The following is a 23,692-nucleotide window of genomic DNA, read 5'->3' on the forward strand; positions in this document are numbered from 1 at the left end:
CTCGATATTTTTCAGAGTGAACTCGAGACCACTACAGTGCTAAGTGCAAAAGGATAGAGAAACATTGGTGCATTCTTCACAACAAGCCTAATAGACATAATTTTTTGTGCTAATAAACATCTTGACAAACAAGTGAGGCGCCACGGTGCCAGCACTTGAGGAAGGATATTTTGTCGCTTCGATCTACTACCTGAGCTCACTTTGAGATCTCAGCTATCAATGTTTTCGAGTGCTTGACACCAAACAAGACTTCTAATTTTTACCCTCTCTCTTGCTTCTTCTCATCATTCTCACCCTCACTTTCTTTATTTCCTTCTTTCTTTTGAATACATGACTACGCTTTACATGGTTTTGCCTGTCAAACACCATATAATATAGTATGGTGTGTCATCTCTTTAGGCTATGTTATCAGCTATTTTGCTCGCGGGACGCTAATCGGGAACAACAAAAAAAGACAGCAAGTTCTATAATGCCTCGTCTCTCCCTCCTGTCCTCATTATTTTTTTTCCTCATGCTGACGTCGGTATTCAATAGCATCAACTCTCTCTGTCGGGCCTTCGCTATGCGTGGCAGTGCTAAACATGGCTATGCTATACGTGATGCTAGCGCTGCGTCGGCATGCCAGCTTTGCACGCGGCAGGGCCACCTTGACTGCTTGTTCGTGCGTATGCTTGGCTCGTACCCACTGCGGCGGATTTGTCAATAAACCGGCGGTTATTCTATTGAGAATAAAAATAGTTTCAAATTTGATACAAAAGAACGAATTAAACAGATATCTACAGCAATTTAAATTTAACAATCCTAGAGTCACGTACAATCGAAACAGATAACAAATTTTATTGAATTAATTAACTGAATTTAAAACAACAATAGACTTCCATTAAGGATAACCTAACCAAAATGTTCTCGTGTCTCTAAGGAATGCGCAGACTGCTGTGCAGACGGTCTTGTTGCTGTGTCCCAGATAAGAATCCCAAAAGGAAAGAATGTTTTCGCAATTATTTGATTGATATGCGGGGTTTAACGTCCCAAAGGCACCATATGATTATGAGAGACGCCGTAGTGGAGGACTCCGGAAATTTTGACTACCTGGGATTCTTTAACGTGCACCGAAATCTGAGCTCACGGACCTACAAGATTTTCGCCTCCATCGGAAAGGCAGTCGCCGCAGCCGGGATAAGAACCCGCGACCTGCGGGTCAGCAGCCGAGTACCTCAGCCACTAGACCACCGCGGCGGGGCTGTTTTCAGAATTAGCAGTGTTATTTATTTTCTGAGTAAACTTTCTGAATGTTACTCCTATCTCTCGTGAAACGTTGGCATGTAGGTAAAAATGATCAATGTTTTCAGTTTGCGGACAGTAAAAGCAGAGCGAAGATGGCACCTAACTAGTCCTATGTATATAAAACTTAAGAGGCGGACTTTGGCAAAGATATTTTGTGAAGCACGCTTCCAAATCGCGAGTGGGGACCCATTTATTATTTCAAAGAAAAGTAAAGTGACCGTACTCTTGAACTCGTAACCTGATTTTCATAGAATCCTGAAGCAAAGAACATCTACAAAATTGGCATTTAATAAAAAAAACGGTGTAATGCACAATTGACATTGCGGTGTCATCCCGGGACCACCGCGCCAGAGCTTCCGCCATCTCGTTTACATAGTAAGTCTTGGTGTTGTGGCACCCATACCAACCGCACGCTATTAGGTGTTAAGAGATGAAAGAGACAAACGCATTCCAAGCGGAAGACTGGAAACAAGAAGCTGAAGTTGTGGACCTGTATGAAGAGAGTGAATCAGTAACTATAACAATTGTCGAATCATTGGCTGAAAGTCTTCGAAGGGCTAAAAGATTTTTTAAAAACTCTTCTTCAAATAAGGGAGCCTAATACCTACTGAGATGACCAGAACAAATTTTTTGAGGACATGCCTACACCCACTTTCTCTTCACGCATAGGTACATAAATGGAAATGACATTACCATTTCACATTTGGAGTAGATAGTCTTCTAAAAAATTTGTTATATATAAATATTAGGGAGCAGTTTGGCATTAAACGAAAATATATCATCAAACTCAATTTTTATGTTGATCAATAACTAATTAGAAACAATGCTCCACCTTTAAACGTTTGAATGTTCTAACTGATCTTGAACAAAAAACTTGAGGCCTAGGTAGCCTACACCACGGCTCATTAAAAATGGTCTCGGTTCAGATGTGAATGCAAACTGTAATCGTCTAAGTGAGGAAGCGTAAATTTTTATGTATGCTTTGACAGTAAGCATGCGAAATCTACAACCTAGGCTGGCAGTTCGGGCTTCTTGATATAATACACTGTTGGCAGTATCTTTTGGAACCCCAAAACAACTTCACTCCAGGTCTACTCGTGCATTTGCAGACTTCACTGTTGTCACTGAGTCGGACAGTCTAGATTACGACACTGGTTTGCGAGTGTTCTACCAAGCTATACAAGACAACGACGGCATATGACACTATACGACAGAGCGAGCCCTTTAAGTACTCCACAATTCAATAGGATAGATTTTGAAACCCTAAATATTTGGGCAGCCCCACAGTGTTGGCACCAAAGTTGAGTCAGCACTGGCGCTGGGAGGCCTTTCTATGCCTATCTGCTAAAACTAGATTGGAGCTGGGCGCTTAAGCATAGGTATGGCCCTGCTAGGAGGGGGAAGGTCAGTTAAATTTTGCGATTCCAAGTTCAGCCTTCCTTTCTATTCATTTTCTCTGTGTTCATTTTTATGTCTTTTTGACTGTCAGTTTATTTTCTATTTTCATTCCTTCTCGCTCTATTTTGTCGTATACCTGTTTGTATGACTCTTTCTTTTCTTTTTGCTCCAAAACTCACTCATAATAGCATCACAATGTGGTTCCCGTGAATACTTGTTCCGTTATCTTGTGTCTATGACCAAGTAACTTCGACAGTCGCCTTTTCACTCTGTCTAATCAGAGTGAAAAGGTGACTTTAGATACAATTTTATTTCTAGTTTAGCACTTATCTCCCTCGTCGTTACTTTGAACTTTTTTCCTCCTTTTTGAACCCATTCACCGATTTGAGTGGGCTCAGCCATCCCTGCATTACAAAGAGTTATTTCATTCCACCCAAGGCATTCATGAACTTCCCACTACTCTAGGTCCTCCTCCTTCACTTTGATCTATCATCTTTACGACACTTGCCTTTCCTCGCCCCTGCTGAATGAGGTAGTTGGTATTCCTGTGGAACATCCGCGTCCGAGTTCTTGTTGAGATTACCCGTCGAAGTTCTTCCAAAGCAACTTCAGCGGTGTCAGTTAGCCTGCATTATGACTTTTTATTCAATATTTTAAGGACTAAGTCTGCTAGCCTCCACTGCAACCAATGCAACTGTCGAGCAAAGGCTGGCTGATACCCAGCGACTAGGTAGGTGGTCTGTGGAAGCAAAGAATAACAGGCACAACTGGTGTTATCCATAAATCAGGGTGACGTCATCGCTTCGCTGTAAAAAAAAAGATAACGCCCAGCCTGTGCAACGCACAGCACTGTCACATCGAGAGCTCAAAAAGCGGCCTTTCAGAGTTATTTCTTATCAATCTTTGAGTAACTTCTTCAACCACAGTTTCTGTGTACCCACTATGTATGCCATATCCAATATTTTGTGTTGTAGGCTGGTATTCACTGTGCTATCCCTAAACATTTTTGTGAGAAGCTTGATATCCGCAACGTACGTGCTGGGATTATTGTGCAATAATTTCATGCAGTGGCTGGGCACGGTGAAGATTTATGCCCAATGCACATATGCGCCACAGGTAATAGGTGAACAAATATCAACATTTGTAATTGTTTGGATCATTGGACGGCCCACTTTTTACGCAATTCGCAATGTGTGACGCCTGGTTGTTCTGTTGTAAACACTTTTTTTTACTTATAATAGCGCGATTCTTTTCCCGACATCAAGCCTAAGGTGAATTTTAAATTGAGTTTCAAGCGCTAGCGTGGCTTAGTTTTGAAATACTCGGCTGCAAGTACTAGGCCCAGGTTCAGATTTCATTGTGTCTTTAGTGTTTTTTTCATTTATTTAGGGTATTTTCCATTACTCAGGATACTCTGCATTTCCGACGGAGCTGTATATGTTGTAGGCCCGTGTGCTCAGAATCGGGTGCACGCTATAGAACCCCAGGTGGTGAAGTAATTTCTGAAGCCTTCCACTATGTCGTCTGTCATAATCATCGGTAGTTTTGGGGCGTTAAACACCACATATCAATCAATTACTCGGCAAACCAGTAACGAACGCCGGCGGTGGTGGTAGCGGTGGTACACACCTAGGGCACAGCACGTGACCCGTGTTTTGATCTCACAACACCTTTGGCTGTAAAACGAGGTGAGGGGCATGGAACCTTGTTGACTGCTAAAGGTACTCGTACTTGGTTGACGAAAAACGTCAGTAAGAATGCCGGCACTGCAAGAAGTTTTTCTCGTTTTATGAACTAGTTTGCGCACTGACTTTAGGGACGTCAGTGGCGGCTCACATACGCACACCACTGTTATTGTGATCTGATAACGGCTTCCACTGCAACATTTCGAAAAACACCTTCAAGTGAGCTATAACAAAATTTCATTAAAAGGTGGCGGTAACAAAAAAAACACTCTATTTGCCGAAATAAACCACTCGAGGTAGCAATATTCAAGCGAAAGGAAATGAAAAAACTGAACACGTGAGCGTATCGCGTCACTATTTCATCAGCTTACAGTCGGTTTGAATAAAACAAAAAAAAAAAACTTGAAATACACCCATGGATGAGCGTCGTTTTCATCTCAATTGTTTTTCAATTTCGGCCATGCTGACACCGGCCCGGGTCCGGCACGCGTGCCCCGACGTATTCGTGGTCGCAAAATGCAGTGTGTGCGAAAGTGAACTACCTATTCTTCGCCCCATCATGTGGGGAGGGTGTAACAGTGCTATGCACAGTGGGAACGGGAAGTGCCAGGATGCCACGTATCCCGAAGAGGTTAGAGCATGGATACGCTCCAAAGACCTGAAGATGCAACGAAGGGCTATCCAGCGGCTTGAGAAGGCATTGACGGAGCAACGGAGAAAAGGAGCTGACGACCCGCCTAACGGGCGCGGAGGCACCCGAGTAACTGTCGCCTAGTCGGAGAACAACATTCTCGAGGTCTAGGCTCTGAGATTATCAGACTCTAATGGCCGTAATCTTAAGATAGGGCCCTGCGAGGCCGGGGACTTCCTACACCGGATGTATAAATAAATGTTATTTTCTCGCAAACCACTTTCTCCAATGTCAAGGCAGACCTGCACAGCCTTTGAAGTTTTGGTAAGCATTCGATTTTAATCCAAAATTCTGATGATTGTGTACTATATCCTATTACCATTGCCACTATTGTAATTGGCGATTGGCGAGGCAGAATGCTTTTGTCTGAGTTTAGTCTCTTGATTTAAAGGTACAGTTAGACACAACGGAAGCAAGAAACATCCTGCCTACGAACAGCTATCGGTCCAACAGATGATATGCACAAATTATCCAGGCAATAGAAATTACCTAATTTCATGACCTCATTCACTATTTTTGTCTTACTTATCTATAAATAGGCATGCATTCGGCTCACTTGTACTACCAAAAAGAGCACTTTTCATCCGGGTTCATCAGTGTCCCTGCAGCACAACTAAATGCACGGGAAAATTCAGGCATGTTCTTCAGGGGTACCATACACCGTGCCCAGTATGGTAATTGCTGTTTCGTCGTACTGGCGTGCCAGGCGCACCATCCGACGCAATAGTTGATAAAGAATAGTTGATCAGGTGACGCGCTAAAGCCGGCAAGTTTAACTCTCTTATGTTCTTCGGGCAAGGAGACGTAGGCCGCATATGCAAGCTTGGCTCCCTCCAAATCAGCGAGGTTCTCCGCGTCTGACAGGTGCACAAACAGCTGCAAAAGCAATCACAATGTGGATTAGGTTACTTAGAAAAGCACTGCTCGGGATACGACTAAAACGACACACTATACATGATCAAAGTTATTTGCAGAAATGAATTCACCTTTATCCTGGGTTCATACTTGTAATCAGGAGAAGATGAAAAATTGATCGGGTATTTAATAAGTATTTAGCCGCAGCCACACGTGCATATTCGTGCCTGAGACGGATGTTGAAGCGCCATTTACACCTTTTCTGTATGATTGTGCTAACGAAATGTCCGCAACGTATCGTCACCACAAAAATAAAGAAACTTCGATACTCATTGTGATGTACAAATAACGTACCCCATAATCTTATCAGCTCCTTATCTAGAAAAATCATCTCACTTCTTGAAAACATTCCCACGTTCGAATATGCATTTCATGTTGTGGACAGACCTTCAAAGCATTCCAAAAGCCAGACACAAGATACTCTAGAGACGGCCCTGAAACGCAACGAATGCATCCAGATGGAGCAGTCGTGGCGTGTGTCTGCGTACCAGAGTCCGATTACCTTTCATTCAGATGAGCTGCGACAAAATGGGGGCCCAATCATTCAAGATTTTAAGGTAGTTTTGTAGAGATGTACACAGGGTTACGCATACCGCATACCTTCTGACTCAGGTGACAACAGAAATTACACACATGCCTCACCATATCGCCAATTATAAAAAAACTATCTGTCAGAAGGATCTCTTTCATTCAGTGGAAACTATCAGTAGTCAGCTCACCTTACACTTTTCTAATAATACTTTCTCTTGCTCAAACCAAAAATATTAAATCCTACTACGCATGCAGCTTAAGCTTGTTATCACCGTGCTTCCGCATGCATTAGCACAACAGCTTCGTCTACATGGGGTCCACAACGCCGTAAGTGTACTGCTCCAGGCCAAGAAAAAGTCAGCAGACCCATCAGGGCTGGGCTAATCTTTCTCGTCTTGACTAGTCCACTCCTAGAAAACCTACTAAGGCATCACGACATCAAGTTGTCCCTGCTCTTCAAGCTCTAATACTAGTGGCTGTGGTTGCCCACAAAATTAATCCCCAAAGCCAGGCTGGTCATCGACGTACCGAGTTCAGTTCATGACAAGCGTCTTGTTGATGGCACCATATGAGTGCAAGTCCTCTACGCGGAATTTCACGCTAACCATGAAAGCTAGTGACTTGCGTACAGGTGATAAATGGCACAGACATCTTTGTGACGTCTGCCATCATTCGCACGAAGGACAGAGATATCGAAAGAAGAGGTAGCTCTCGCTCTAGACATTGCTAACTCGAAAACATTGTCATATTACGCTCCTGTAACACTAATAATAGACTCGTGTGAGATAGGAGAGAACAAACTTTATTTTAATCTTATAGAGCATGGTTCAATCACGGGTGGTGCCTCTTGCATACACCCGCTGGCCGCGGTTTCCTGCTGGGCAAGGTCTAGGGTCACCAGTGTGCTCCCCAACGCCAGGTCGGAAAGCCATGCCCTCCTAACAGGCTGTGAGTGTTTCTGGTGAATACGCCAACCTACATACTGCATGAGCTGATCGCTCTGTACATTGGTAAATGATGTGTTAAAGTGTGGCTGTGTGGTCGCTACACCGGAGGCATATGCTTGAGTTGTATAACCGAGAAAAATCTGCTCGTAGTCTTGATATGTCTATAGGTATGAGTGTGTTCGTTTGGAGGCGGCGCTAATCCCTCGTTTCTGGCTGCTTATGTTTTGGTGCAGAGGGGCGTTCTTCCGTTTACTAGGCGTTGTTTTTCTCCATTCTTCTGGCATTTAAATGCGAAGCATTTCTTGGCTCACTTTCACGCCTTTGAGCGTGTCGATCTATCTATCTATCTATCTATCTATCTATCTATCTATCTATCTATCTATCTATCTATCTATCTATCTATCTATCGGTCTATCTGTCTATCCATCCATCCATCCATCCATCCATCCATCCATCAATCAGTCAATCAATCAATCCATCCATCCATCCATCCATCCATCAATCAATCAATCAATCAATCAATGAATCAATCAATCCATACATCCATCCATCCATCTATCTATCTATCTATCTATCTATCTATCTATCTATCTATCTATCTATCTATCCTCTATATTGCCGCCTGTGACATTTAGCTCTCCTAGCCATTTAGATTATGGTTGACACCAAACTTGGTATAGCATAACATGACTGTTATGACTGTCGTTCAAATGGCATGTTCCAAAACTAGTATGATATGGCATGATTCCACGGTGAAGACAAGCGACGACCCTAACATGAAAATCATGACATGCGTGTCATGTAACATGACTACATGGCATGCTTATGATGCGCTCGCGCCCATTTCGCTAGCGTCACATATACCAAATTTGGTTAAACGTCATGTGAATGGATGACGAAGGTATGTGACTGTTGTAATCATGATAATCGTGAGATGCGTGTCAAGGAACAACATGACTACAAGGCATGTTCATGATGCGCTGGCGGCCATTTTTCTTGCTTTGGTTATACCAAATATTTATTACGGGACGAGAACGAATGACGAAGGTATGAGACTAGTGCAAACATGATGAACATGAGACGCGTGTCATGCAACAACATGACTACACGTTACGCTCATGATGTGCTCGCAGCAGTTTTGATATGTTCACATGTACCATACTCAGTATTACGTGACGTGAACGGACGACAAAGTTAAACACCATACAAAAGAGATAATCACGACACGCGTGTCATGAACCAACATGACTACACGCCACACTCATGATGAGCTCGCGGTCGTTTCGCCAGCTTCACACATGCCAACCTTGGTATTACGTGACATCAATAAATGACGAAGGTACGTGACTGGTGCAAACATAATAATCAAGAGATGTGTGTAATGTGAGAACATGACTACATGCCACATTCAAGGTGCCAATATATTTCGACGTGACGCAGTGAGGGTGCTTGCTGGAGTTCATTTCGACGCGTCGCGCTGGCGTTCCGACGCAAGGCGCTGGTCCTGCCATATACTCGCAGGCACGTGCCACGCTGCGTTGCTTTGACGCATGCGCGTTTTAGTGTCCGGCGTCCCTCCATCACGAAAAGGGGAAGACGCAGTGTCGTCTGGGTAACGTATCGGCGCGACAGGCAGCATGTCGCATTTTGCACCGGTTGACGTTGGGCCGCGCCGACGGACGCTGGTCGCTCCTTGCGCAAGACTAGACAGTGCTCACGTTTTGCTAACGTAGCATCGTTGTGCTCAGCGTGCACGCACGTCAACTCAACATTGTATTATATTGGGCCCTTCATGATGTGCTCACGGCCGTTTCGCTATCTCCACATATACCAAATTCGGCCTTACGTGACGTCAATGAATAACGAAATATATGACTTGAGCAAACACGATAATCCTACACGTTGGTCATGTAAGAACATGACAGCATACCACGCTCATCTTGTACACGTGGCTGTTTCGCTAGCTCCACATACACTAATTTTGGCGTTACAGTAGGTGATCACATGACAAAGGTAAACGACACATCCAAACATGATAATCATGACACGGAAGTAATGTATGACATCATTTACCTCCACCTCGTAACGTTGTGCTGATTTTAAAATGACACACCAATCTTTCTCATTCGTGCTTCGCATATCATCGATTGCCACTGTATGTAGGATGTGCCAATTTTTTTTTGTATGTGGGTTGTGATAAACTTCACGGTGTGTTTAGCAATCTCTATTGCGGTCTTTACGGTGCTTTTTGTACATGTAGGCCCAGTATTTATGTTACTGACGTCCTGTTGATTACCTGTCTGACTATTGTCAGATACATAGCCGGAGCATGGTTGGAGTGGGTCCGTGGTGGTCTTAATTGAAAGTATTTTGTTTTTTCTTGACCGTATCCCGGTGCAACATCTCATGCATGCTGCAACGAGATAGCTTTGAATCGCGTCAATAGCGTTCTGCATCGTAGCTTGTCGTTCACCATAAAAGATCCTTTGTTGCCTATGGCGTAATCTCGCCTGCGTAAAAGCCGCACCCCAGGTTCGGCATAGTCTTCAGTTTTAGGACTATTTTTCGTTGGCTGATATTGAATCAAATAAAAGACAGGATCAAGCACTGAGGCATGTGTTTTCGTGGAGGTCATAGGGTGGTGAGTCGGCACCGGTAATTCCAATATGTGCCTTGTGATTTTCAAGAAAATCAGAGGCATATTAAACTAAGTGTGCTCCACATCATATGTGTGTAGTACCTTCTGTTATGGTAATGTGCTCAATATTTTCAAGTGCTTTTTTTCGATGGCGAGTGAAATGATAGAGATGTTGAAAATATGTGGAGCTCAATGAAATGCTTCCTTTTGATCAATAGAAAAATTCCGGAATAAGCAGCGCGTGCCTTAATTCGTACATGAATGAGGTAGCAGCTTCCATTATTCTGTGTATTGGTCAAGATTAATTATTATACCTTTTTCGAAGAGCTTCGCAATGCAGGAAGTTAGAGAAATCGGTTGTACTTTGCAAAGGATTCACCATTGTTGCGGTTTAGGTATGAGTAAAATTTGTGCTATAGTCAATCTTGCAGGTATCATTCCACGTTTGATCTGGACTTACAAATTAGAGTGGTCTATGGTGGCTTATAGTGTTTCGCTGCTGAGGTTCCCTATGATAGCTTTTGAAATGCAGTCCAATCTTGGCGCTGTCTTTTTTACCACTTTGGGCGGCTTCGTAAACTTGCGCATAGATTACGGCTGCGTCCAGCTCATGGTTTTCATCTCCAATGTATTCTTGACTACTACTACCCCGGCCGCGGGACCAGTCGGCAGTCGGTAAGTGAGCTCCTGTTTACTTGACAATTTTTATGTGAATTCGTGCCGATAACTAGACATAAATGGTGTCAGAAGATACGTGAAGTGTTCGCGATCAAGAATATTCTTAGTTTCGGCGGTTATTTTGTGGTTTTGTGTTAAAAATTGCGTTTTTCTAACGTAAACAAACCGAATATTCTATACAGGGGTTTTGGAAGTTCAAATTTTTTAAAATATTTCCTCAAAGATTTGAGCATTGCGCTTTCGCATTCCTCTCGTATTTTGTTGAGAGGAACACGCTCCGAAAATTTGCAAAATTCTAGGATCAATAGAAGTCGAGTTATTGTGGTTTTGGTCTCCTCATGTATTCCTTCCTTAGGAAGCACATGGCACGGTAGATAATCTTATCTACCATAATCAAAGAAATCTAAGTGCCATCGACGAAAACCGAGTTGATTACTAGATTCTACATCCTTGAATCTATAGAATAGTAGAAACTCAAAGTGTATTTTGCCGTAGTAACGCGGGAACAAGCGTTTGAAAATTCTACATAAACAGCGTCAAGGGGACAGCCATTTTGAATGGGAACGGCATCACAATTAAATCTGCGTTCATCGAGCTTGAAATGACGTAGTGAACAAAAATTTTCTAATAGCTTGGAAGAACGTGAAGGGCTTAGCAACTATCCAGCAGTATTTTCCGAATTACATTGTTAATTGAAGAGAAACTGGATCTTATTTCCCCCTTTAAACACATACTGCACGGAACTAAGCAGTCGAGTATTCACACTGCACGCAACTAGTGCAGAATTTGCTAAAAAGCACTTCTCGGTTAATTCAACAAGGTAGGAAACGTTAGATAGTCACGGGTTGGGGTTCAGGGAGTCCCCAACAATGACTGGAGAGACAAAAACAAAGAAAAGTTTCACAAAGGAACGGAGTAAGGGTGAGAAAATGAAAGAAAAGAACGAACCTCCTTCCAGCACCTCAATGCAGAGTGCGCTAGTCAGTGAGAAAACAAAAGTTGGTGATGACAAATACAAGGAAAGTCCAGAAGGGATTCATTTAAGAGCAAAGAGGCCAGCTAGCCCCGACTATTGGGACGACAGTACAGATCTGAGTCAACCATTCTCGGAGATTCGGCCATGTATGGCCAATCAGCCGAAGCAGCAGTTCCGTACAGAGACAGAGAAAGATGATATCAGTAGAGATAATGGGGGAGGTAAGATAGAGTCACCCAGTGAGGAGTGTGAGGGCCAAGGCCTACGAGACCTGAGAACGAGTGCAATCCTCCACTGCGATAAGGAGTTCATTGATCTGCTCATGGTTACTCAACATGAGGTCCCCCAAGCAAGTCAGCACCTGAGAGGCCTATTGGACGAGTTCCAGAAAGTTAAAGAGATTGCGCTGCAGGTGGTGGAGAAGAATGCCTACCTAGAGGGACGCGTGAGAGGACTAGCAAGGATTAAACCGGCTGAAACTAGGACCTTTGCGGAGGTAACGAGAACAAACCTGGCTAACAAAGGACGGGACGGTGAAAATAGAAGTACACCCAGTTAGAGGAAAGCAGCCTTCCTAGTGAGGGCTCCTGAAGACGAGGAAGAAACAAGCTGTAGAGAGGTGCGAGAAAAACGGGCCATAACGCTTGGCCTCAAGGACGTTGGCCTCAGGCCAATCAGAGGTGGCGTAGCAGTAACCACCACCTCCGCAACAGCAATCAAGAATTTGAAGGACAGAATTATGGAACATGAGCACACAAAAAAGTTCGAGACCAAAATAGTAGATGCAGCTGAACCGGAGATTAGGCTCATCTCGGTGGACAGACATGTAGACTCCAAAGACATCTCAAGGATACTTTTGGAGCAAAATGAGATAGAGGGAGCAGAGGAAGACATTAAGGTAGTCTGGAGGACAGACAGGAAATTCGGCTCTCATGTCACATTGCGCATTTCTAATATATGACTGGCCAAGGAAATAGTGCAGAAGCAAAGCGTCAATATTGGCTGCTCTAGGTGTAGAGTTATGGAAAACGTATACCTCCCCAAGTGCACGTACTGCACGAGACTGGGGCACAGAGAGGGAAACTGCTATGCCAAGAAGGCACGCTGTACGGAATTTGGAGGAAACCATTACTATAAAGATTGGAGGGAGGAAAGGAAAAGTTGTCCTCTCTGCGTAGATGCAGGGAAGCAAGCAGTGGACCACTCGATGTGGGATGGGCCTTGCCCCACATTCGAGGACGGATACCAAAGGAGGAGGCGAGAGCTTGGTTTCGCATAAAAACTTTCCCACCTAGGTATCAGTAGTTTATCTCTATAGGCAGTTGAATTAGGTAATTAACACTGCCTAGCCACAGTAGGAAAAATACAAGAAAAAAAATCGGAAGGAATGAACACACTGGTGTGTTTATAAATAAATTTAGGTCGCTCCTTTCGAGCGACAAGTAATTTGGACAACCTTCACTTAGAACAGAACCAGGATGTTTCATTCATACAAGAACCGTATCACTTAAAAAATAAGGTTATCGGGTTCCCCATTAGAACTAGAATTATACAAGCAGACGACAATCCAAAAACGGCAACAATGGTACATAACAAGAGGATTGGAATCTTTCCCTTAAAAATTAAACAAACATTAATAGTAGCGAGATTGACTTGGAACAACATCGAATTACTGACAATAAAATGTTATTTTTCACCACAATCAGATACATTACCTATATTACTGGAAATAGAAGAGATCCTCAACAAGTCCCAACCTACGGACAATATATTAATTATCGGGGACTTCAACGCGAAAAACATAATATGGGGAGGAGAAACAACAAATCAAAGAGGCATAGAAGTTTTAGAATTTTTTAATAGAGTTATTAGAAATAACCTAACTGTTATAAATGACCCACAGTCATTACCAACTTTTCAATCCTCGAATGGCAGAAGCTGGATAGACCTCTCTATAGGCTCGATTCTTTTGGGTGAAAACAATCATAATTGGGAGGTATTAGAGGAGGACAGCCTTAGCGACCATCGTTTCATTAAAATGGAACTTTTCAATGTCAAAACCAAGAAAGAAAAAAGATTAACGAAAATGGGGGAAAAGAAAATTATAGAGGAGCTACAAGAAGACAGATGGCTTTGACTCACGGCCCAGAGGACAATAGAAAATAGGAATCAGCTGGAAACCATAGTAAACCAATTCTACAGAAAGATTGAAGAGCTTGAAAAGAAACATTGAAAACTTGTTAGAAATGATGACAAGAAGCAGAAACCGTGGTGGAATGCAGAATTAAAACTAAAAAGAAAAAAAAGTAAGAGCATTACGGAGAAGGTAACAAAGGTGTACAAACGAGCTCAGAGGAGATTTCAAGAAAGCATACCAAGAAGGTCAAAAGAATTATCAGAATGACATAGATGAAGCCAAAACCAAATCGTGGAAAACATACTGTAGTAAGCAAGAAAAGAATCCATTTTCTCTACCGTATGAACTTGCGGCCAATAAAATAAAAAGGAAAGGTGTATTTCAAGGTTTAATCAAGGAGAATGGAGAGACAACCACTACCGAAGAAGAGACGATAAGATATATACCTAATAAGCTCTATGCAACGAATGAGGACATTGGAGAGATATATAGAGGAGATAGCGAACACAAAGAAAAAGATGATGAAGAGTATGAACACATATATTTAACGGAAACCGAAGTGGATTATGTTGTGAACAACATAAGAAAAAATATCAGCCCTGGGCCCGACAAAATAAAGACTGATTTTATACAGAGAGTGTACCACATGCATAAAAAGCTTTTCATTAATATCTTTATAGCAGCATTAAAACTTCGTCATTTCACATCAGCTTGGAAGATCTCAAAAGTAATTCTGATCCCAAAAAACAGGGATCAAGGACAGCAAAATGTGAACAATTAGAGGCCAATTGCCATTAACTTCATGCTCGAGAAAATGTTTGAAAAATTTATATATTATCGACTCTACCATTACTTTGACACTCGTGAACTATTTCCAGAAAATCAATTTGGATTTACGTATGGCAAGTCAGCGACTGGAGCATTATATAAGTTAAAACAGGACATGGTAGAAGCACTTCAAGACAATGAAAACCTAATAGTAATATCCCTAGATATAACCAATGCTTTGGGAAACATTAAATTTGAACGCGTTAGACAAAGATTCATCGAACTCAACATCCCAAAAGAAATGAGAGACCTAATTTTCCATATACTAAAAAACAGAACAATCATCTATGACTTGGAGATTCCCAATTTAGAACTTAAGTTATCCAAGGGAGTACCACAGGGTTCTCCACTTAGTCCGTTCCTATGGAACGTTATTGCTTCGGAGCTCCTAGCAATGGAGATGCCTGAGAACGTCAGTCTGCAAGCATTTGCTGAAGATTTGACAGTTTTAGTAAGAGGGAGAAGCAGAATGATCCTAGAACAGGGAGCAGCAAAAGCAATGGACATCATACATAATTGGAGCATTCAAAACGAGCTAACTTTCAACCATAACAAATGTGAGTTTATCAAATTGGGTAACGCATATAGGAACAGACCACCTGTCATTAGAATAAACGGTAACCCAATTAGAAGAGCACAACAAACCAAAATCTTTGGTTTAATATTCGATTGATTGATTGATATGTGGGGTTTAACGTCCCAAAACCATGGTGTAATATTCGATAATAAATTTTCATTCATTCCACATCTTAAAGCAGTAAAACAAAAGGTTCAGAAAATCACTACAGCATTAGGAAAATTCACGGGGACGGATTGGGGTATGACTCCCAAGCACTTAACGCAAATTTACTTTGGGAGCATAGAAAGAATGATAGTTTACAGAGCACAAATATATTTCCCCCCAACATGTAAACGTAACAAGAAGAATACGGAAAAGGTGAAGCAACTCAAAGCGATTCAGAGGATCCGTCTTTCAAAAATAGCTAAGGCATTCCACACTGTTTCCAATGCATCATTAAATATTATCTGCAACATTCCCCCTATACATCTCACGATAGAAAGAGAAAATAGATTATTTAATACCCTAAACGCAGATGGACAATTTGTCTTTGGGAATAAGGAATTCGGGAAGGAGGAAATAGCCACCAAAATTCGGAGTTGAAGAATACACCCAGCAAAGAAAAGAAAATATGACTACGTTAAGACAATTGGAGAAGCGCACTACAGCTTTTATACGGATGGGTCGCAACAGGAAAACAAAAGCGGAGCAGCAAGCGTTATTATTGACAGCGGTGGTAACGCCATAAAGTATAAGCAGATGAAACTGCCAGAATATTCCAACAACATTGAAGCTGAAACAGTCGCCATATTAGAGGCATTAAAAGAATTAAGTAGAATGGAACAACAAAATAAATATCAAATAGTAACGGATAGCTTATCAACATTGCAAGCGTTAAAGAACCTAAACAACACCAACCCATTTATCCACAAAATTAGATTACAAATAAATCGATTGGCAGAATTCAAAATAACATTGGTATATATGAATGCACACAAAGGAATCTCAAGAAACGAATTGGCGGATCAATTGGCCAAAGAAGCCACTAAAGAGGGTAGCGACTATGAGATCCCTATGTCAAAATGTTTCATTAAACAGGAATTACGCAGACAATGCTCAGAGCAATGGAACCAATATCGGAACCTGGAAGGGAAGCATTCATAAACATATCAGTGGATCGAAAACACCAAACTTATCCCCAAAACCTTCCCACTTGATTATTGGCTAACACAGGCTGTCACCGGACGTGGTAGGTTTCCTTTCTACTCCAAGAGGTTCAGAATAACCGGAAGCGACAGACGTATATGCGGAGAAGAGGCTCAAACAATTGACCATTACTTGGACTCATGTAAAACAGTTAAACAAGAGATGAACTCACTGAAGAAGAAATACACTAATCCAAACAAAGCCAAACCGGAGATCATTGGGGACTTAGAGGGCATAGAAATCATAAAGGACATAGTTAAAACTATCAACGAAAAAGTTCTACAGGCATAATTATAACAAGGGTACTCAATGAGATCAAAAGATAAACTACATCGGGAAACTTTAACACAATCAAATCCGTCATTCAATTTCGTCGCCGGGAGAGGTTAACGGTGCACCCGAACCACTGGACCAAGTCCACCTCACAGGTCCATCAGTCTAAAAGGATCAGACGAGTGCCGAGTCCACTTTCAGATATATTGGGCTGATAGTGGATCTGGACAAATCGTCCAACTATGATCCTAGACCTGAACCACCTTTTCTACAAAGCGAAGGTCGATGGTAGATCGAGGACCTTAGGTTCACCCTTTGATCCCAGACCTACGCAAACATCGAAGAAGTCACACAAAACCCAGGAACAATCAAAGGACATTCATTCTGAAATTTGGACATAAGGCACAGCCTCAGGCTACCGAATGCGAGGACCCCATAAAGCATGGCTAAGTTCCACGCAATGAGGGCTTCCCGATTCTTAATCCTAGACCTGAAACAATAACCACCCAGGAACAATGTAGTGGAGGATGCAGAGTCACCCCCGGCCGGCATGTTTGCGTGACGGATGAACACGACCAAAAATCAAAACAACACAATTGGCCAGGAAGATGCATTCGGACATCCCATACCCATTGAGTACCATCATCAAAACTAAAATAAGATTTAAGAAAGCATAATAAAAAACAATAACTAGAGTTATAGAATAAAGATGAGTCTAAGGAAGTGAAGCAGTAAGAAAGTAACTTTTCCAAATAGAATCCGAAATTAACATTGCTTTGGGTCCACCAAGATCCCCGGGTAAGCAAATATTATTACACAAGAGACGAGGGGAAAAGAATAAAAATAAAAAGGGAATGGGACAAGGGAAACATTGATAACATAAATACAGAAAGCAACGACGGAAAAGGTCTAGCTCAAAACCGCATGACAGTGACAGCTATCAGATAACAGGACAACGTATATAAAAAGCAAGTAAATTCCTCATTCACTACCCAACCAGACTCCAAAAGTTCCAAATAAATATCGAGGTTCACAGAAAACAAACAATGAAGAAGGCTTTAAACAGATAAATCAAGAAACCATACGACGAACAAACATGGTATCTCCAAAGAGTGAACAACATGTGACTAATAGTCTTTTCTCAAGCAGCAGGAATAATTGAGAACAAAGGTCAACCCGTGGAGCCGGTGAGAAGAAGGAGAAGGAAGATCCACACACAAGACCCGAGAAACCTAAGAAGAAGAAATGTTAGTCAAGATACGAGGCACAAGAACAAAATTATTGTAAAACCACATATCGTAATGAAAAATGAAAATAAATCCCGCAGATTGAGTCGGCCTGTTCCCGTGTCCGGGGTGGCGCTGGATAGTATTTTACTTTTTCCTTTTTTTTTCTTCATCCCCTTTTCCCCCTTCCCTTCCTCCCCTCTTATCTCCTTTCTATTCTCCAAATCAACCCTTTGGCGCAAGCCCTATTCATTTTATTTCCATTGAACTAAGCCTGTTATACCTCGGTGGTGCAGGCTGAGGCATTTAATTTATGTTGTTTTTTAAGCCCCAATATACGTTCTGTCCCTATCTGTATTCTCGACTAATTAGGGGGTTTACAGTTCGCTTGATTTATCCTGTATATCATCGTTTCAGCAGTTCTAGTATTTGATCCTGATCTTTACGAAATTGTCCAGCAACCCATCAGCATTTGATTCTATTCTCGTCGCTGTGGTGTCAAAGAGACTCCGTAAAACGTTCCAGGTCTTTATGTAATAATTGTGCCTTTTAAGAAATCGCAGAAGGTGCACCAGTTGTTATATAGCTCTTTCGCATTTGCTTTCTCCGTCATTTTCATTATTCATTCACAGCTTTCTGTTTAGATTCTGTTGGCGCCACCATTTCGTCAGGCCTCGGCGAGCTTCCCAAATGTGTGCCAAATGGTTGACAACGGCAGGTGCATCGTTAGTAGTTTGATATGATTTATTTGATGTGTCTTTAGCTCTTGTGCCTGGTTCCAGCCCGCTTACTTCCTGTTGTTGCTCTTATACTTGGTCCAGTTCGACAGTTGGGCTTGCCCCACTGGGCGTCCAAGTCGAGCAGTTTTGTACGTTATTTGAGCCATATTGTGATCACTGTCCAGAATGTCATGCGGTGCAATCAAGTGCACTACTGTGGCGCTTTTGGTTATGATGAAGTAGGATGTGGTGGGACAGTTGGCGCTGTTTCATATATGAGTCAGAGTTACCGGTGTCAAAAGGAGTGTACATTTATACCGCTGTATTGGCTCTAAAATCCTACAAACTTTAGGTGTATCTGCGCAATTATACTTGTGGTGCGCCAAGCTTTGAAGTCTCCAGTGACAATTAAGCGATCACGTGCCTGAAGTATAAAGTTCAGATAGACAAATATAATGCTGAAGTCGGCTTTTATGTCTTATGGGGGCTATATATTGCCACAAGGCAGTAGTGGGGTTTGGGAATAAAGTGGTAGAGAGTCTCTGCCTGAAAGAAAAGACTACGAAGTAAATAGAGACTGGTCCACAGCCCGCCAGTGTGCCAGCAATTGTCGTCGTGTGTAAACATCGTGAATATCCGCAAGTATACGTTTCCTTGTAGAATTATTGGTGGAGGTGCTGGGACGCCCACCTAGCTCTCCCGGCAAACCAACACGGAACTTTGGAGTAATCGCCACTTTCATTTTCCTGCAATGACTAAACTGGCCGACCCACAAGAGCAACAGCAGCTGCCGCAGCAGCAGCAGCTACCTCCTCTGATTCTCTTCCTCCAAGAGACCCCGGAACCTTCTCGGGCACAGACAAGGACAAGATGAATATCGAATATTGGGTTGCATTGTACGAGCGCGTGAGCAAGTACTATAGGTGGTACCCCATGTTGATTCTGGCCAACGTTGTATATTACTTGCGGGATACGGCACTCACCTGGTATGAGACGCATGAGTCGGAGTTGACCAGCTGCGGCATTTGCAAACTGAAGCTTGTCGAGTTGTTCAACAGGCCATTTGCGTGACAGCAGGCCGCGTGAAAAGAACTGGAATGTCGCGTGCAGACATCGACAGAATCATTTTTGTCTTACATTCAGAACATATTGGGCCTCTGTCAAAAGGTGGACGAGAACATGAACGAAACTGACAAAATCTCCCACATATTAAAGTGAATTGCCGACGACGCCTTTAATGTGTTGATGGTTAAAAATTGATCCACCTTCGAAGCAGTTGTGAAGAAATGTCAGCGCTTCCAGCATGCCAAGAAGCGTCGCATAACCCGCTAGTATGCGCGTATGCCTAATACTGCAGTCACTTCGATCTGCGAAGACTGCCCTAAGTTCCCGCAAGCTACTTCATCCAAAAATGTCACCCGAATTGTTCGCTGTGAACTCGAAGCAATGGCTCCTGCACCCATCGCTTGCGACAACGCTCTATATAACGCATCTACCGTCACCCTCGTCAAAGCGGTCGTTCGCCAAGAAATAGCAAATCTTGACATCGCACCTGTTTGCGGTGTTCGCACTACCGAGCATTCGGCTTCAGTTAACCAGATCCTGGTTTACCCTTCACGCTACCCGTTTGCTACCAGAATCCTGCTGAATGGAGGACGTCGTATGATCGACCGATCTGCTTTCACTGCTCTGGCGCCAGACACATTGCGTGCTACTGTCGCAATCGCTGGACGTCCAATTCATCCTGGAACACTGGCAAATGGCGTCGCTTTGAAGGCAACTCTCGCCGGTTTTCTACTCTGTACGATCCCCAGCCTGCTGTTACTAACGTGCAGGGGCGAAGGTTCAGCCAGTCACCATCACGCCAAGGCTACTGATCTCCCTAGCCGACGATTCCTCGATCTAGGTCCTCTCCATGACCTGGGCCCTGAACCTCGGAAAACTGGACCATGCAACTTCCGGAGGTGACACTGCATTAAGGACGCGGTCTGCAAATCCTTTGTTCACGATACCTACACGCTGCAATATTTTGGACCTTTTGGTGGATGAAGTAATCGTTACAGCCCTCATACACACTGGCGCACAAATTTTAGTCATGAGCGCTGCTCTCTGTATTAAACTGCGAAAAGTAATGACCCCTCCTCTTAAGTGTGGGATAATGCTTGACGACGGGAGCACATCTACCGTTCTTGGCATGTGCACCTCTCACGCGTGTGTTGCTGGACGTCAGACTGTCGTATTGTTCACCGTGCTTGAGCAGTGCCCACATGACGTGATTCTCGGTCTCGACTTTCTCTCAGCGACTCCGCCCTTTTCGACTGCTCGACGGGCATTCTTCAGCTGGAACTGCTTTTTGACGCCGCTGTTGCCCGAGATGCTTAAAGTCGCCTTTGTGCCACCGAGTTCCTGCATCTACCACTGGAAGCAGCGACTTACGTGCTGCTAATGTGTGATCCGCCTGTGCGCGATGGTGAATATGTCGTTTCACCCATTACCGACGTTGTGCTAAAGCATTCCATTGCTGTCCCGCACACCGTCGTGAGAGTATGCCACAACCAGACCTATTTGCCTCCTTTGAACTTTGGTTTCTCTGCACACGTGTTGTGTGCTGGTATTAAACTAGACGTCCTGTCGTCGTTGAAAGAGTGTGACATCTCTGAACTGTCAGCTGAGCAACCTACTCCGCACGTCAACTTGCTCACTGCACCCAACCTTTCAAGCACTGACCTTGCCAAAATGATAGCGCCAGACCTTTCGCCCTCCGATGCACAAGACCTCCGCCGTCTCTTGACATCATATGCGGATATATTTCATCTTGACAACTGCCCTTTAGGCCAGACATCAGTTGTGACCCATCACATCACCACCGGCACCGGCGATGCCAACCCAATACATCACCGCCCTTACCATGTTTCCGCTGCCGAACACTCCGTTATATAGCATTAGGTCGAGAAAATGCTTCCGAAAGGCGGCGTCGAACACTCATCCAGACTATGGGCATTTGCGGTCGTGCTTTTCAAGAAGTAGGACAACAGATTGCAGTTTTGCGTCGACTTTAGACATCTCCACAAGGTCACTAAGAAGGACGTTTACCCTTACCAAGTATATATGACGCCCTTGACTGCCTTCGTGACGCAAAGTTTTTCTTGTTCATTGACCTTCAATCTGGTTACTGACAGATCGCTGCAGACCCATGGGACCGAGAAACACAGCATTTGTAACCCCCGATGAGTTATATCATTTTAAAGAAAATTTGTTTAGGTTTTTTATTGCGCCAGTCACCTTGGAGCTCATGATGGATTCCCTTATGCGCGGCTTCGAATGGTCTACTTCCTTGTGCTACTTAGATGATATCTAATGTAAATGCAAGGTCAACAGTGGTATCAGCGTCTGTACAAAAGCAGCAAGAGCTGGCCGGGTCTACGGGCAGCGTCGCAGCAACAACCACGCAGTCTTAGCTCGTGTCTCGCGCCAACGTGTCGATGTCGCTTTAGTAGTGGGCATTCCTCTTCACTACACTTGGCCCCCCTCGGAAAAGGAGCCATCCTGGCGACTCACGGTGAATAGAGTACGAGCGGATCGTAATAAGGTTTCAACCGCTGTACGTGAACAGTTTCACGACCACGAAAGCGCTGGTCTGTGGATGGCGTAACGGGTTCGGCAATGTAGTTAACAGGCGAAGTCTGCGAGACAATGCGGTAGGGTCCCTGGTACTTTGAAACAAGCTTCGAGAAAAGGCCTGTAGGCAGAGCGGGAACACAAAGCCACACAAGAGTGCCCGGAACAAAGTTAGGGTATGGCTGGTTATCGTCACGTCGAGATTTTTGTCTCCATTGGTCGACAGTTGTAAATGACTGGGTGAGCTTACGGCAGCCTCGGCACGGCGGGCAGCTTCAGAGATAGGCGTATACTCGGAGGAATCTGGGTGGTAGAGTAGAATGGTATCTAGCATGATGGAAGGGTCTCGGCCATATAACAGGAAAAATGGCGAAAAGCCTGTAGTTGCTTGTGGAGCAGTGTTATATGCGTACGTCACAAACGGGAGAATGAAGTCCCAATCGGAGTGGTCTGAGGCAACATACTTTGATATCATGTCTCCTAGGGTACGGTTGAATCTTTCCGTCAAGCCATTCGTCTGCGGATGGTAGGCGGTGGTAGTCCGGTGAATGATACGGCATTCAACAAGGAGTGCGTTGATGACTTCAGGGAAGAATACACGTCCTCTATCACTGAAAAGTTCACGCGGTGCGCCGTAACGGAGAATGAAGTTCCGCAGGAGAAAAGAGGATACGTCACGTGCTGTGGCAGCAGGCAAAGCGGCTGTTTCTGCGTATCGCGTCAAATCGTCGACAGCGACAACAATCCAATGGTTTCCGGAAGCCGTGAATGGAAGAGGCCCGTAGAGATCGATCCCAATGCGGTCAAAAAGCCTGGCTGGGCAAGGGGTTGGCTGCATCGGACCAGAGGTATGATGAGACAGAGCTTTCCGTCGTTGGCACTGTGGGCATGACTGAATGTACTTGCGCAAAATGTGTACATGCCTCGCCAATAAAACCGGGAGGAAAGCCGAGCGTATGTTTTGAAGATGCCCGCATGTGCGCACTGAGGGTCAGCGTGAAAAGCTGAACGTATTGCAGCACGAAGATGGCGTGGAATGACGAGTAACCACTTTCGGCCGTCGGACTTGTAGTTCCTGCGATAAAGGAGGCCATCGCGGACCGCAAAGTGAGCCACTTGACGGCGCAACGTTCTAGAAGACGGAGAAGTTGACGGGTCCGAAAGTAATCGCAGAAGAGTGCTGATCCAGTCATCTTTACGTTGCTCAGACGCCATGTCGCAGTTTTCTCGGAACGCAATCATTTCGTCCACGGCAGATAGACATGCAGCGCTTTCGGAGGACACAGGTGAACGTGGTAGGGCGTCGGCATCAGTGTGACGTCGACCAGACCTGTAGACAACACGCATGTCGAACTCTTGTAACCGCAAAGCCCAGCGAGCTAA

General features: G+C 43.8%; 1 protein-coding gene across 1 annotated transcript in view; it reads right to left on the reverse strand.

Moving 5' to 3' along the window:
* Positions 1-301: 301 nt before the first annotated feature.
* Positions 302-23,692, reverse strand: part of LOC119159960 (neprilysin-2) — a 96,705-nt gene continuing 73,314 nt past the window's right edge. Inside the window, exon 11 of the mRNA XM_037412745.2 lies at positions 302-5,934. Coding sequence (XP_037268642.2) covers positions 5,620-5,934 — 315 coding nt within the window. The 3' untranslated portion in view covers positions 302-5,619. The remainder of the gene's footprint in view (positions 5,935-23,692) is intronic.

Source organism: Rhipicephalus microplus, chromosome 3 (assembly GCF_043290135.1).
Source record: "Rhipicephalus microplus isolate Deutch F79 chromosome 3, USDA_Rmic, whole genome shotgun sequence".
In the NCBI taxonomy this organism is placed as follows: Eukaryota; Metazoa; Arthropoda; class Arachnida; order Ixodida; family Ixodidae; genus Rhipicephalus; species Rhipicephalus microplus.